The sequence below is a fragment of the Tachysurus fulvidraco genome, chromosome 5 (genome assembly GCF_022655615.1).
Source record: "Tachysurus fulvidraco isolate hzauxx_2018 chromosome 5, HZAU_PFXX_2.0, whole genome shotgun sequence".
Taxonomy (NCBI): Eukaryota; Metazoa; Chordata; class Actinopteri; order Siluriformes; family Bagridae; genus Tachysurus; species Tachysurus fulvidraco.
In genome coordinates, this window is record NC_062522.1 from 2083835 (window position 1) to 2100374 (window position 16540).

At 40.6% G+C, this 16540-nt stretch overlaps 1 protein-coding gene across 1 annotated transcript; it reads left to right on the forward strand.

Annotated features, from left to right (window-relative positions):
• The first annotated feature begins 5859 nt into the window (after positions 1 to 5859).
• Positions 5860 to 12839, forward strand: LOC113662724 (intermediate filament protein ON3-like). Its single transcript, XM_027177797.2, has 9 exons — positions 5860 to 6309; positions 8595 to 8803; positions 9804 to 9864; positions 9958 to 10053; positions 10332 to 10496; positions 10888 to 11013; positions 11548 to 11768; positions 12362 to 12405; positions 12505 to 12839. Exons 1-9 carry the CDS (start codon positions 5929 to 5931, stop codon positions 12525 to 12527), a joined length of 1326 nt encoding a protein of 441 aa, XP_027033598.2. The 5' UTR covers positions 5860 to 5928; the 3' UTR covers positions 12528 to 12839.
• Positions 12840 to 16540: the final 3701 nt, after the last annotated feature.

Here is a 16540-nt window from a genome sequence, read left to right on the forward strand (position 1 = left end):
GTGTGTGTGTGTGTGAGTTTGTGTGTGTGTTTGTGTGTGTGTGTGTGTGTGTGTGTGTGTGTGTGTGTGTGTATGTGTGTTTGTTTGTGTGTGTGTGTGTGTGTGTGTGTGTGTGTGTGTGTGTGTGAGTTTGTGTGTGTGTTTGTGTGTGTGTGTGTATGTGTGTTTGTGTGTGTGTGTGTGTGTGTGTGTGTGTGTGTGAGTTTGTGTGTGTGTGTGTGTGTGTGTGTGTGTGTGTGAGTTTGTGTGTGTGTGTGTGTGTGTGTGTGTGTGTGTGTGTGTGTGTGTATGTGTGTTTGTTTGTGTGTGTGTGTGTGTGTGCATGTTTGTGTGTGTTCTTGTGTGTGTTTGTGTGTTTGTTTGTTTGTGTGTGCGTGTTTGTGTATGTGTGTGTGTGTGTGTGTGTGTGTGTTTGTGTGTGTGTGTGTGCGTGCATATTTGTGTGTGTATGTGTGTTTTCTTGCATGTGCATGTTTGTGTGTGTTCTTGTGTGTGTTTGTGTGTGTGTGTGTGTGTGTGTGTATGTATGTGTGTTTCTTTGTGTGTGTGCATGTTTGTGTGTGTTCTTGGGTGTGTTTGTGTGTGTTTGTGTGTGCGTGTTTGTGTGTGTTTGTGTGTGCGTGTGTGTGTGTTCTTGTGTGTGTTTGTGTGAATGTGTGTGTGCGTGCATGTTTGTGTATGCTTGTGTGTGTGTGTTCTTGTGAGCGTTTGTGTGTGTTTGTTTGTGTGTGCATGTGTGTCTGTGTGTGTGTGTGTGTGTGTGTGTGTGTGTGTGTGTGTGTGTGTGTGCATGTGTGTGTGTCTGTCTGTGTGTGTGTGTGTGTGTGTCTGTCTGTCTGTGTGTGTGTGTGTGTGTGTGTGTGTGTGTGTGTGTGTGTGTGTGTGTGTGTGTGAGACAGAGACAGCGGTGCAGACTGATACATTTGGGCGCTGCAGCTTATTAAATATATGATAAATAGTCAAAAAGTTTTTGTGTGTGAGAAATACGACGTGAGACAAAAGACCCAAACGCGTGACCGTCCCTCTCAGTGCGTGACACTTGACAGCCCTGGGACGATGTATGTCTATGAATAAATGAATTTATTTATTATTTATGTAACATTTCTTATATTTTAATACAGATACAGATACTGTATAAGATCCTGCCAGCAGCTCAGAAGGTTGAGATCACAACAAACTGCACAAACAGACAGCAGCAGTTAGACTCTGCACCATAAATGGGTTATAATTTTATTTCCATTAAAAATAAAATACAGCTTAATGTTTTAGACAGAGGAAAGTTGTACAGTTCTCAGCGTAAACTCCTCCGGTCTTAAACTATGGACCTGAGGGACAATAAAGTAAAGGATTCTGGAGTGAAGCTAATCTGCGTAGGACTGAATTAGTGCAGAAGACTTTGCTTCTTTCTACCATCAGAAGATTGAGGAAATCTGCAGCACCTTCACTTCTGCCCCGACTGCACCAACATCTCACAGTCGGGAGTCAACAATGTTTTAGACTCATGGTATCTTACGTATGTCACCTAGTGAACCAGAGTTAATGTGTCCAATGATAGAGACGTACCATGAAGTAAGTAGCCAGCTGGTGGAATGGTTGGGACATTGGACACTAAATGTAAACGTAGACTTAAGCACTTCTGTCCGTCGCTCTGGATAAGAGAGTGTCACATGCTGTAAATGTAAATGTAGTGAATTACAGGCTGTTTGTTTTTGGATATATGACATGTGAGTATTTCTAAGTGTGTATGAAATATGTAGATGTGAGTTTACTGCTGATGCTCAGTCAGATTATTCAGCAGCTCATAATAATGTGGCAAATGTTTCTGTAAAGCTTTATGTAGACTGGTTATAAAGACTGGATAAAGTGTGACGTGACGTACTTCTAAATACGGTGACCCTCTCACAATACAGGCTCTGCATTTAACCCATCCGAAGTGCACACACACACACACACACACACACACACACACACACACACACACACACACACACACACACACACACACACACACACACACACACACAGCAGTGCACACACACACAGCAGTGCACACACACACAGCAGTGCACACACACACACACACAGCAGTGCACACACACACACACACACAGCAGAGCACACACACACACACACACACACACACACACACACACACACACACACACACACACACACACACACACACACACACACACAGCAGTCAACACACACAGCAGTGAACACACACACAGCATTGAACACACACACACACAGCATTGCACACACAGCAGTGCACACACAGCAGTGAACACACATACACACACACAGCAGTGAACACACACACACACACACACACACACACACACACACACACACACACACACACACACACAGACACACACAGCAGTGAACACACACACACAGCAGTGAACACACACACACACACACACACAGACACACACAGCAGTGAACACACACACACAGCAGTGAACACACACACACACACACACACACACACACACACACACACACACACACACACACACACACACACACACACACACACACACACAGCAGTGAACACACACACACAGCAGTGAACACACACACACACACACACACACACACACACACACACACACACACACAGCAGTGAACACACACACACACAGCAGTGAACACACACACACACACACACACACACACACAGCAGTGAACACACACACACACACAGCATTGAACACACACCTGGAGCAGATGGGGGGGGGGGGGGTTCGGTGTCTTGCTCAAGTGCACCTCAGTCACCTCTCTAACCATTAGGCCACTAATAATAGTTCTATGATAATGTGGTCATTTTGTCCCATTGAACGTTTTACAGAGTTTTGCATTAAGGGGAAGATAAAGTCTTAGTGTACAAACACATGCAATATGCAATATGTGGGTTTCAGGAGAACAGTGTGAACAGTGCAAGTCTGTGGTGAGGATGTGACATCATTTCCTGCCTACAACAAACACCAGAATATCTCATTTTTGGGTGAATGTTGATAAATGTTCACAAACACAGCCCACAGAGAGAGATGAACCCTCCTAGTTACATGTGTAATTGTGTGTCAGTGACATCAGCTAAAACTTGGCTATATAGTGATATGGTGTGAACGTATAAAACGTAAAGTACTGTTTATTTTAGAGGAATTAGTTCTTTACCACACCGTAGTAGCTAAACTCAGCTAAACTCTTACTCACATACATTTAACTCCTCACATTTTCATTTTGTTCAAAGAACAAAATAAAATATATTTTACTTTTTCACATTTCTGTGCTATATTTTAATGTTCGATAAAATCTTTAACAATTTGTCTCAAGAACCTTTATGTCATTAGTTAGTAGCTGTCGTTCATGCATTAATGACACCATTAAACAGCTCTGAATCCATTTCTTGTGTTATTGGAGGAAGAACATCTTTAGTTGCCTTATGGCTTCTTTAGTAAGAGGAGCTGGTGAGGGAACAGAGCTGGTGAGGGAACAGAACTGGTGAGGGAACAGAACTGGTGAGGGAACAGAGCTGGTGAGGGAACAGAGCTGGTGAGGGAACAGAACTGGTGAGGGAACAGAGCTGGTGAGGGAACAGAGCTGGTGAGGGAACAGAGCTGGTGAGGGAAAAGAACTGGTGAGGGAACAGAACTGGTGAGGGATCAGAGCTGGTGAGGGAACAGAACTGGTGAGGGAACAGAACTGGTGAGGGATCAGAGCTGGTGAGGGAACAGAACTGGTGAGGGAACAGAGCTGGTGAGGGAACAGAACTGGTGAGGGAACAGAACTGGTGAGGGAACAGAGCTGGTGAGGGAACAGAACTGGTGAGGGAACAGAGCTGGTGAGGGAAAAGAACTGGTGAGGGAACAGAGCTGGTGAGGGAACAGAGCTGGTGAGGGAACAGAACTGGTGAGGGAACAGAACTGGTGAGGGAACAGAACTGGTGAGGGAACAGAGCTGGTGAGGGAACAGAACTGGTGAGGGAACAACTTTTTTTTGCAAATCGCAATATATTTGTGATTATAACATTAATTGATTTATTGAATAGTTCATTCTTTAAAAATCAATTTAAATGCATTAATTCTACTTTGACTGCAGCTTCTAAAAACACTAAAATAAATACAGATAGTAAAATCCTGTGTGACAGAGTTGGGCATGTAGAGTATCGTAACTGTTAGCACCCTGATGTTGGGCAGCAGCACATCCACAAGTATTCCATTCATTTTAATTTCATTTTCATTCCATTTCTAATTGATTCATTAAAAATCATTTAAAATTCATTAAAATTGTCATTTTCTAAATTTGTAAAATTCGTCACGACAAACTTTGATGTTGGCTTTGACGACGCCAGTGGACATAAGGGTTAGTGTTACTTTTGGAGTTATCTAAAAGTGTGTCAAAAAGTTGTTTATACTTATATAATACTTTATTTTTTATTTTTGTTTATAAAAGTTACTTTTAGTTTATCTAAAAGTGTGACGTGACATACGGCTAAGTGACGTGACATACGGCTAAGTGATGTGACATACGGCTAAGTGACGTGACATACGGCTAAGTGACGTGACATACGGCTATGTGACGTGACATACGGCTATGTGACGTGACATACGGCTATGTGACGTGACCCATACTCAGAATTTGTTCTCTGTATTTAACCCATCCAAAGAGCACACACAGCAGTGAACACACACACACACACACACACACACACACACACACACACACACCGTGAACACACACACACACACACACCGTGAACACACACACACACACACACCGTGAACACACACACAGCAGTGAACACACACACACACCGTGAACACACACCCGGAGCAGTGCGCAGCCATTTATGCTGCGGCGCCCGGGGAGCAGTTGGGGGGTTCGGTGTCTTGCTCATGGGCACCTCAGTCGTGGCCGGCCCGAGACTCGAACCCACAACCTTAGGGTTACGAATCAGATGCTCTAACCATTAGGGCACGACATTTTTAATGAATTTTAATGAATCAATTAAAAATGGAATGAAAATGAAATTAAAATGAATGGAATACTTGTGGATGTGCTGCTGCCCAACATCAGGGTGCTAACAGTTACGGTACTCTACATGCCCAACTCTGTCACACAGGATTTTACTATCTGTATTTATTTTACAGTGTTTTTAGGAGCTGCAGTCAAAGTAGAATTAATGCAGACATTCCACAAAAATTGTTTTGCATGACTGCCATAGTTACGACCTTCAACAAAATGCGTTAAAGCAACGGACACATCAGGTGTTATCTTTATAGCGGTGTGTGTGGGCTGAAAGTCATCACCTTCCCATATCTGTGAATAGCTGCAGTGTCCACAGTGCAGTAATAGAGAGTGGGTGGATGAAAAAGGCTAAAGGGGACCATAAAAAATAATATGTAGCCTGTAGATATGACTGGTATGCTAAATAATGACAGGTGTGTTAGAAGGGTGTCGACAGAAGGGTGTTGTTGATTAACTGAACTGTAAAATCTTTCAGCTTACATGCACATACACTACATAAAGGAAGGGAATAAACACTAACTGTGCAGTAAATGTTGGCCTTTTGACAATTGCAGTATATTTCTTATAAAAAAAAGAAAGAGAGATAAAGAGTGTATAATTCCCTGGTGGCTGTGTATCTTATATGTCATTATAATATTTTATACATTGGTGTACAATTTGCACTCAATTGTGTACAATGAAATCGATAGCAGTCACCTAAGAGTTGAGATAACTGGGGAAGGTGGTTCTGTAGAAGTGGTTAATGTGTGTGTGATCTTGACCTTTACCACCAACCAATCACCTCACCTGGTTGTGCTCTCTGTCTCCTATAAAAGTGAGTGAAGTGTGGGACACTGACCGTCTCCTCCTCCACTCCATCGAGCTTCATTCCTTCCCGTTCTAGGCCCCGACATGGAGAAGAACCTAAAGACAACAGGAGGTAGCTCCTACAGCAGTCGATCCTACAGCGGCCCTGTGACCAGCACCGTGAGGAAGAGCTACTCTGTGCGCGGCTCCTACGGAAGCACGGGAAGTGCAGTTAGAGTGGTTGGAGGGCAGCTCATAAACTCAGGAGTGTATGGTGGGAGTATGGATTATATGTATAGAGCAGGAATGGGACTGGGAGGGGGTCGGGGTTCTGTCGTAGGTCCCCCAATAACTGCCGTGACCATCAACAAAAGTCTGCTGACTCCAATAAACCTGGAGATTGACCCTCAAATCCAAGCCATCAGAATTGAGGAAAAAGAACAGATCAAGACCCTGAATAACCGATTTGCCTCCTTTATCGATAAAGTAAGACATTTCCATTTGTTACCCTGATGTTGGTCTTTTTATATCCTTTTTTCCTGCATTCAAACTTTAGTACATCGGATCTTCACAATCTTAATGTGGTTGAGATGTTAGATAAAACAAAGTGAAGTAAAAAAAAGAAGTCATTTCTCACAATGTACAAAGAGTTGAATTGTAAACAACCTCCAAATGAAAATGGTGGACTTTAAGTTCTAAATGCAAAATAAATTCAAATTTAATTGGAATTAGTCACCAGTCTGACATCCCTGGTGTACATACTGTATGAAGACACTACATACTGCACAATATACTGAATATATAAGACTCTTAGCTAGTATTAGCATGTTTATCCTGTCAGGATAAAAGAGCTTTATTTTTATATTTTAGCTAAAGTTAAAAAGCTACAGTATGTTGAGGTGGAGCTCCATCACCGGAGGAATCAGGGCTGAACTCTGGTATGATGTCAATGTTTAAATTTAAACTAGCTGTATAATGTATAATATCTGCTTACTATAGATAAGATATAGTGTCGTACTCCGCTTCACTTTGCTGCTTGTTAATCTGTTAGCATTTATCCTGTTATTGCCTGAAACCCTCTACACTTAGACAACCTTCCTAACAGGTTGATGTTTACTGTCAGTCATAAAGTCCAATCAGCTTCAAAAACCTGACACACCTTCCCTGATATACCTTTAGCCTACAGGTCCACTCCTATTCTCACTAAGCACTCATCCTATAAAATAAAGAGTGGCTGAGTGATAAGAGTCGCGATGTTACTGAGTAAGAATGGAAAATATCAAACTCTCCCGTCAGGAATTAATGCATTATGATGTTAGCAGCAAGTCTATTAAGTCTATTTAGTCCTGAACAATTGATAGGAGTTGTTCGTCCAGCACATCCCATCCCACAGACACCCGATCGAATTGAAATCTGGAGAATTTCAGTCAGTACCTTGAACTCTGTCCTGTTCCTTAAATCATTCCTGAGAAATGGTTGCGGTGTGTAAACAGTGTTGTATAAAGTAGTAGAAAGCGATACTCGAGTAAAAGTACAAGTATCGTACTAGAAAAAGACTTTAGTAGAAGTGAAAGTCACCTTTTAGAACATTACTGAAGTAAAAGTCTTAAAGTATCTGATATTTACTGTACTTAAGTATCAAAAGTCATTTTCTGATATTTAATGTACTTAAGTATTTGAAGTAAAAGTAAAAAGTAAAATTTCAGTGATTTTCTGTAGGTATAAGAGACGCTTCATCCGGTAAGAAGGAAGGATCTTTCATTCCCATGTACAGAAACATTTCTTGCAAATTATTTTCACCCTGTTCACCGAGTTCACCACCATCGTCAGGGTGGTCGTCTACGGTAACGGGAGGTCCTCCAGTAGATGCTTAAACCTCCCTTATTACAGTCACACACATTTCTTCTGAGTTTATTTTGTAGTAACGAGTAACGAAGACGTTTAGTGGGAATATAACGGAGTAAAAGTTTACATTTTATCTCGGAAATGTAGTGGAGTAAAAGTGAAAGTTGTCATAAATTTAAATAGCGAAGTAAAGTACAGATACGTGACATTTCTACTTAAGTACAGTAACAAAGTTACATTACAACACCGGTGGAAGGGGATATTACCCTGCTAAAAAAAAGTGATACACTGCCGTCAAGAACATTGTCATGAAGGGGTGTAGATGTAGATGGTCTGCAATAATGTTTAGATAGGCAGTCAAACAACATCTAAATGAACTCAGAGCATCACCCAGAGCTTCACATTACCTCTAAGGGCTTCCCATAGTGCATCCTGATGCCCTCTCTTTCTAAACCACACACACACACACACACACACACACACACACACACACACACACACACACACACACACACACACACACACACACACACACACTCCACTGTCCACATAATAGAAAAGAGATTGCAGCCATTTTCGTGTCACTCAGCTACAACAACAACAACAACAACAATAATAATAATAATAATAATAATAATAATAATAATAATAATAATAATAATAATAATAACTCGCATCAGGTAGTAAATTTACTATCAATATAATCAGTAATAATAAATAATTAAATAGTATAAGCACATAAATAAATATCCCAAAATATTCTAGTAATAATATTTTATGGTCTTGTTATTTGGATATTATTCAAACGGAACATTCTTTAGCACTCATAACCATAAAGGTAATGGTTGGCAAAGCCACCAAAGAAAGGCTCAGGAATCACAATGATAAAGGGTTAAACGCTCATTCTGTGTGATGCCCCACTGTAGGTGCGTTTTCTGGAGCAGGAAAACAAACGGTTGGAGACCAAATGGAATGTTCTACAAGAACAGACCATCTCCAGCTCTAGTATCAATGGCATGTTTGAGAACTACATTGCTCAACTGCGCAGACACTTGGATGGCCTGGACAATGAAAAACGACACCTGGATAGTGAACTGAATAACATGAAGATTCTGGTGGAGGACTACAAAAAAAAGTATGAAAACATGTTTTAAAAAAGTCATGAATGCTCTTAAAACCTTATAGTGATGTTTAGTTAATCCATATGTGGCAACCCTTAATAACCACACAACAATCTCCTATTCAGAACAGTTTACAAAACCCAACCATCTAAAAATACCCTTTAAGTGACTAATATTTGGGGTCACAGTGTCTTAGTGGTTAGCACGTTCGCCTCACACCTCGGGGTTGGGGGTTCGATTCCCACCTCCGCCTTGTGTGTGTGGAGTTTGCATGTTCTCCCCGTGCCTCGGGAGTTTCCTCCGGGTACTCCGGTTTCCTCCCCGGTCCAAAGACATGCATGGTAGGTTGATTGGCATCTCTGGAAAATTGTCCGTAGTGTGTGTGTGTGTGTGTGTGTGTGTGTGTGTGTGTGTGAGTGAATGAGAGTGTGTGTGTGTGTGTGTGTGTGAGTGAATGAGTGTGTGTGTGTGTGTGTGTGTGTGTGAGAGTGAATGAGAGTGTGTGTGTGTGTGTGTGAGTGAATGAGAGTGTGTGTGTGTGTGTGTGTGTGTGTGTGTGTGTGTGTGTGTGTGTGTGTGTGTGTGTGTGTGTGTGTGTGAGTGAATGAGTGTGTGTGTGTGTGCCCTGTGATGGTTTGGCACTCCGTCCAGGGTGTATCCTGCCTCGATGCCCGATGACACCTGAGATAGGCACAGGCTCCCCGTGACCCGAGAAGTTCGGATAAGCGGTAGTGAATGAATGAATGAATGACTAATATTTTTCCCCAAGTGTGTAGGCATGAAGAGTGTTTTAAAGGTCCCTCAGAGGTTCTTTGGTTAATGTTTTGGGGAACATTAAAAAACCCACAAACTCCATTAAAGCTACAGAACCATTTCAGCTCAAATTAACAGCACCTACATGATAAATGTAACTATTTTAGATCTGAGATCTGTTCCTATTGCATTAGCAGGGAACTCTTGCAGAAATAGTATACAGATAAAAATGTTTAAAATAACAGTGTGTGTGTCTTACAGGTATGAAGATGAGATCAACAAACGCACCGACTCCGAGAACACCTTTGTGCTCTTAAAAAAGGTGAGCTACATCATTTATTTTCAATCGGTGTGAAAAAATGAGAAGAATAGACCCTGAACAGAGAGTGTGGTTGTGTTTGGTGTATGGTTTCAGGATACGGATCAGGGTTACATGAATACGGTGGAGCTGGAGACGTCACTGAACAGCCTTAATGATGAGATCCAGTTCCTAACTCTGGTCTATGAGCAGGTGCACGCCCACGTCTTCCTATTGTATGTTATATAAGTAATAACACTGTAGTAACAACTTACTGAAGTTATCGTGGCTATAAAGTTCCTCAACAGTGTCTATAAACTCCTGAACCTCTGGCTGTTCCAAAGCTTTGACACTGGAGACGCTTTTCATGAATAAACCTCCCTACAGAAAACTATTACACTTCTGACCAATCACAATCCAGAACTCAACAGCACGGTGGTGTAAAGGTTTATACAGCACTTTATACTGTTAAACCTTGTGTCTGTTCACAGGAGCTGAAGGAGCTGAAATCTCTGATTGGAGAAACATCAGTGGTCGTGGAGATGGATAACAGTAGGGACCTGGACATGGACGCTATTGTAGCTGAAGTGCGAGCACAATATGAAGAGGTCGCCAGTCGCAGTCGTGCTGAGGCTGAGAGCTGGTACAAACAGAAGGTGGGAAAGCTCTGATGCCGTCTTGTCCAAACCTCACCGCCAGAGCCGAGACCGTACTGTGGACTTTAAAGTGTATTTTGTCTTTCCGCTTGTGATTAACTTTATAACAGTAAAATATGTTAAAGAGAAAATCTGGAGTATTGCGTCAATAATTTATACTTGAACGAATGCCTTAGCTTTAATGAATTTAATGAAAAGTATTTTTAATTAAAATTAAACGTTTTATATATATATATATATATATATATATATATATATATATATATATATATATATATATATATATATATAGTACACAAAAATTCCAGTGTCTCAATGTGTATGAAAAAAGGTACATATCGTCTTCATTCATTAAAATTTGTACAAACTACAGAATATTTGTGTGTTTTAGTATGAAGATCTGCAAGTAACGGTCACGCAATATGGAGAAAACCTGAGAACAACTAAAGGTGAAATCGGTGAATATAACCGCAAAATCCAGCGGCTGCATTCCGAGCTCGATGCCGTCAAGGGAATGGTAAGGACCGCCTTTCACTGTAGACCTCTATCTGTGACACTGCGGTCTGCTTTAAAATATTAAAAAGCATTTTCCATTTTATTTTATGTTTTAGGTGTTAGCCTGTCATTAAGCAATTACATCTAGTACCATAGTATTTTTTAAGTAAAAGGATGTTATAGCGGGGGACACGGGGGTCGGTTAAAGGCACAGATGCCTCACACCTCTGGGGTCGGGGCTTGATTCATTTTTAGCAGCATCCAATACACACGTGTTTAACTGACGTTAGCTATATAATTGTTTATTGTTAGCTAAGTCAAAGTTTATTAGGCACTTCTACAAACCCAGAAAAGGAAGAAGCATCTGTGTAACAAGAACACTTACTACACTTACTGTAACAAGAAATGTTACTAATATGAGACGAGGAAAGGAAGCCGGGCTTTCAGGGGTCCGTTAATATCGGAAACTTCACAGCATCTACACTGGTGTCAGTCATTGCAGGTTGGTACGATTGACCCAGCTACTGTTTTTATTTTTCTTTCCACATGTTTGCAGCAAACTAATCAGGGGCTTCAGATCAAAGAGGCCGAGGAACGAGGTGAAGTAGCGGTGAAGGAGGCGAGACTCCGTATTCAGGAGCTTGAGGAGGCTCTTCAGAGAGCTAAACATGACATGGCCCGACAAGTGCGCGAGTACCAGTCACTCATGAACATCAAACTGGCCCTGGATATTGAAATCGCCACCTACAGGAAACTACTGGAGGGAGAGGAAAGCAGGTAGGATGGAGCATGTGGACTTGACTCAATATTACTGGTGATCACTTCTGCACAAATGGATATAATCAACATTATTTTTGTAGCGCTGATTCCTCAAGCACACGGGATTATTAATCAGAAAACACAGCACTGATTATTTTATTCCCTTCTACTAACAGTAGCATATCTTTTTCTGCATGCCGCTGGATACACACCGGGGGTGGAGTTATATGAAAATGTGACAGAGACATGTGACATGTGAGCACTCAGGCTGAACACAGAGCTGTGTACTGTAATATTTTAAAGTGAAAGGCTCGATGGATTCCTCAGACCAGTCCAGTGGTGCACACGGTCTGTCATTTCTTCAGTTCCACACTTAACGTCTAACTGGCAATGAATTCCCTTTGCATTAAATGCCCATAAAGACACTTCAATAGAAATAAAGCTTGAAAGGACGTTTTGACCAGTTGCAAAGCTCAGGACAGGCCGCACTCACGACGAATTGTTCACGCTCACAAGGGACCTGAGCGACCTGACGCATGTTAGTGTGACTGTAAGGTTAATCATTACTTTAAATGATTTGGTTATAAAACAATACACTATTTTCCCCACAGATTGGTTCGTGGAGTTCAGTCTGTCACCATCTCCAGACAGACCTGTGAGTGCCATTGTGTATTTCTCTCTAATCCTTTCTGTGCTGTTTAAACTTTATATTATTGTAATATTAAAATCACTTTCACATCGTGTCTGTCTGCAGCTCATCAGACTCAACGGCTGTAAAGCGGCATCGTCACGTCACCACCGCGCCGTACTGTTGGGACGAGCAGTGAGACGACTGTCATTCACACCAGTTAGACCAATAAAGTCCTGGTCTGAAGGCGACAGGGGCTCCACAAGGCTGAGAAGAAGAACTCAAGACCATAAGAAATGATCTTATTCAGCATAAAGTATTGCCCATGTGTTAAATCCCCACATCTCAGCTTTGTGTTCAGGTTTAATAATATTTCAGCTGAATTTTGGATTGGACATTGAATGTCTTCTTCTTGTTTCCCACTAAACAACCAATAAAACATGTGATGATATTTGAAACCATGTACTGAGTAAATGGTCCAGTGCATCTTCTTTTTGTTGTTGGAAAGTGTGTAAAATCTGGGTGAGCTGACAGCTTTAAGACCTTTACTAAAGTGAACGTGATGTGACATACGGCTATGACTGAGTGAACACACACACACACAGCAGTGAACACACACACACACAGCAGTGAACACACACACACACAGCAGTGAACACACACACACACACAGCAGTGAACACACACACACAGCAGTGAACACACACACACAGCAGTGAACACACACACACACAGCAGTGCACACACACACAGCAGTGAACACACACACACACAGCAGTGCACACACACACAGCAGTGAACACACACACACACAGCAGTGCACACACACACACACACAGCAGTGCACACACACACACAGCAGTGAACACACACACACAGCAGTGAACACACACACACACAGCAGTGAACACACACACACACAGCAGTGAACACACACACACACACAGCAGTGAACACACACACACAGCAGTGCACACACACACACACCACTGAACACACACACACACACACACACACACACACACACACACACACACACACACACAGCAGTGCACACACACACAGCAGTGAACACACACACACACACACACACACACACACACACACACACACACACACACACACACAAACACACACACAGAGCAGTGAACACAAAATCATCTGGGTTTCAGGAAATAGAAGTGAAATTGGGGATTTCTGAGAGAATTTATAAAGGTACGTTTAGCTTTTGTGTAATCAGGAGAAGGCAGAAATATTTATATTCAAGTAATTTGATAAATAACTAATTATTTTATTTTGATCGAAGCTAGTTAGCGATGTGCTAATGTGTCTAGCTAAAACTTGCTAAACGGTATCTGTTCAAATATATAAAACTGCTCATATATATATATATACAGTTATTACCAGATATTTACATACACTTCAGAAAAAACACAAAAACGTTTACTTCTTTACTGTCATACATTAAATCAGAGTGAACTTTTTCTGTTTTAAATCAATAAATATTAACATATTTTTTGCATTTGTCAAATGTCAGAATCGAGCGAGGGAGAATTTTTATGTCTTTTTATTATCACTTTCATCAAAGTCAGAAGTATACACACACTAAGTTTATCGTGCCTTTAAACAACAATAACTCCAGATGATTCCATTCTGAGCTTAAGAAGCTTCTGGTAGGTTAACTGATTCCATTTGAGTTAATTTTATTTAAAATGAATTAAGACACTTACTAACAATAGAAATTGATTATACAAAAAAATACAGTGGGGTCAGTAGCACACGTAGCACAGTGATCATTTAGTAAATGCACAGCTAAACAATATGCTAATGGTGGCCGTTAATGTTAAGTTAACATGATGCCAAGTCGTCCTAAATAAAACACTGTGTGGGAAACGGCTTTGGCGTGTTAGTTACAGTGCAGTGTGTAACTAGCTATTGTAAAGAAGCTAACGTTAACTAGCTATTGTAAAGAAGCTAACGTTAACTAGCTATTGTAAAGAAGCTAACGTTAACAAGCTATTGTAAAGAAGCTAACGTTAACAAGCTATTGTAAACAAGCTAACGTTAACTAGCTAACGTTGACTAGCTATTGTAAACAAGCTAACGTTAACTAGCTAACGTTAACAAGCTATTGTAAAGAAGCTAACGTTAACAAGCTATTGTAAAGAAGCTAACGTTAACAAGCTATTGTAAACAAGCTAACGTTAACTAGCTAACGTTGACTAGCTATTGTAAACAAGCTAACGTTAACTAGCTAACGTTAACAAGCTATTGTAAAGAAGCTAACGTTAACAAGCTATTGTAAAGAAGCTAACGTTAACAAGCTATTGTAAAGAAGCTAACGTTAACAAGCTATTGTAAAGAAGCTAACGTTAACAAGCTATTGTAAAGAAGCTAACGTTAACTAGCTAACGTTAACAAGCTATTGTAAAGAAGCTAACGTTAACTAGCTATTGTAAAGAAGCTAACGTTAACTAGCTATTGTAAAGAAGCTAACGTTAACAAGCTATTGTAAAGAAGCTAACGTTAACTAGCTATTGTAAAGAAGCTAACGTTAACAAGCTATTGTAAAGAAGCTAACGTTAACTAGCTATTGTAAAGAAGCTAACGTTAACTAGCTATTGTAAAGAAGCTAACGTTAACAAGCTATTGTAAACAAGCTAACGTTAACTAGCTATTGTAAAGAAGATAACGTTAACTAGCTATTGTAAAGAAGCTAACGTTAACTAGCTATTGTAAAGAAGCTAACGTTAACAAGCTATTGTAAAGAAGCTAACGTTAACAAGCTATTGTAAAGAAGCTAACGTTAACTAGCTAACGTTAACAAGCTATTGTAAAGAAGCTAACGTTAACTAGCTATTGTAAAGAAGCTAACGTTAACAAGCTATTGTAAAGAAGCTAACGTTAACTAGCTATTGTAAAGAAGCTAACGTTAACAAGCTATTGTAAAGAAGCTAACGTTAACTAGCTATTGTAAAGAAGCTAACGTTAACAAGCTATTGTAAAGAAGCTAACGTTAACTAGCTATTGTAAAGAAGCTAACGTTAACTAGCTATTGTAAAGAAGCTAACGTTAACAAGCTATTGTAAACAAGCTAACGTTAACTAGCTATTGTAAAGAAGATAACGTTAACTAGCTATTGTAAAGAAGCTAACGTTAACTAGCTATTGTAAAGAAGCTAACGTTAACAAGCTATTGTAAAGAAGCTAACGTTGACTAGCTATTGTAAACAAGCTAACGTTAACTAGCTAACGTTAACAAGCTATTGTAAACAAGCTAACGTTAACAAGCTATTGTAAAGAAGCTAACGTAAATTAGATAAGTCAGATTTTAATCACTAATATAGCAGATTCATGGAAAATTACATCAGTAATCATCATTTTTGCCGCAACTAATTTATGACTGAATCTGCATCAACTACATTAAAGAGAATCTCTTTATTTAAAGTGAATAAAATCCCAGACTTAATGGAGGTGAACAATAACTGAGCCGCAGCCGCACACCTGAGTCGTGTGTGTAGAGTAGGTGAGATGTACTGGGGAAGGAGGCAGTGGGTCAAACCACTGTGAGGAAGGGGAGGGGGACTGTGGGTCAAACCACTGTGAGGGAGGTGAGGGGGGACTGTGGGTCAAACCACTGTGAGGAAGGGGAGGGGGAGGGTCAAACCACTGTGAGGAAGGGGAGGGGGGACTCAACTGTTTCTAAATGCATTTTTTGCGGAGTTTTTTTGTTTTGTTTTGTTTTTTTGTACTTACACAATTATTTAGGTATACATACATATATTTTCACAATATGAGTGTGATAATTTTTAATTTTTTTATTTAATTTTTTTTGGGGGGGGAGTGGGGGTGGGACGGACAACCCTCGGTTGAGGGGGGGACATGTCCCCCCCCCCCGGGATTTACACCCATGACTCACACAAATCTGAGGAAAATTCCTAAAACAAACCGCTGTATCTGATTACAACTGCTAATTAGTCTGCAGTTAAAAACGAGTGCTTGCACACATTAGTGATGTGTTGAACCGAGATGATTGACATAACTCATGGCTCTAACACGAGAGATGTCAGGTGACACAAAGGAGAGGATTAGCAAACTTCTCGAAGAAGGTAAATCTTCACGGAATGTCGCAAAAGATGTCGGTTGTTCCCTTTAGCTGTGTC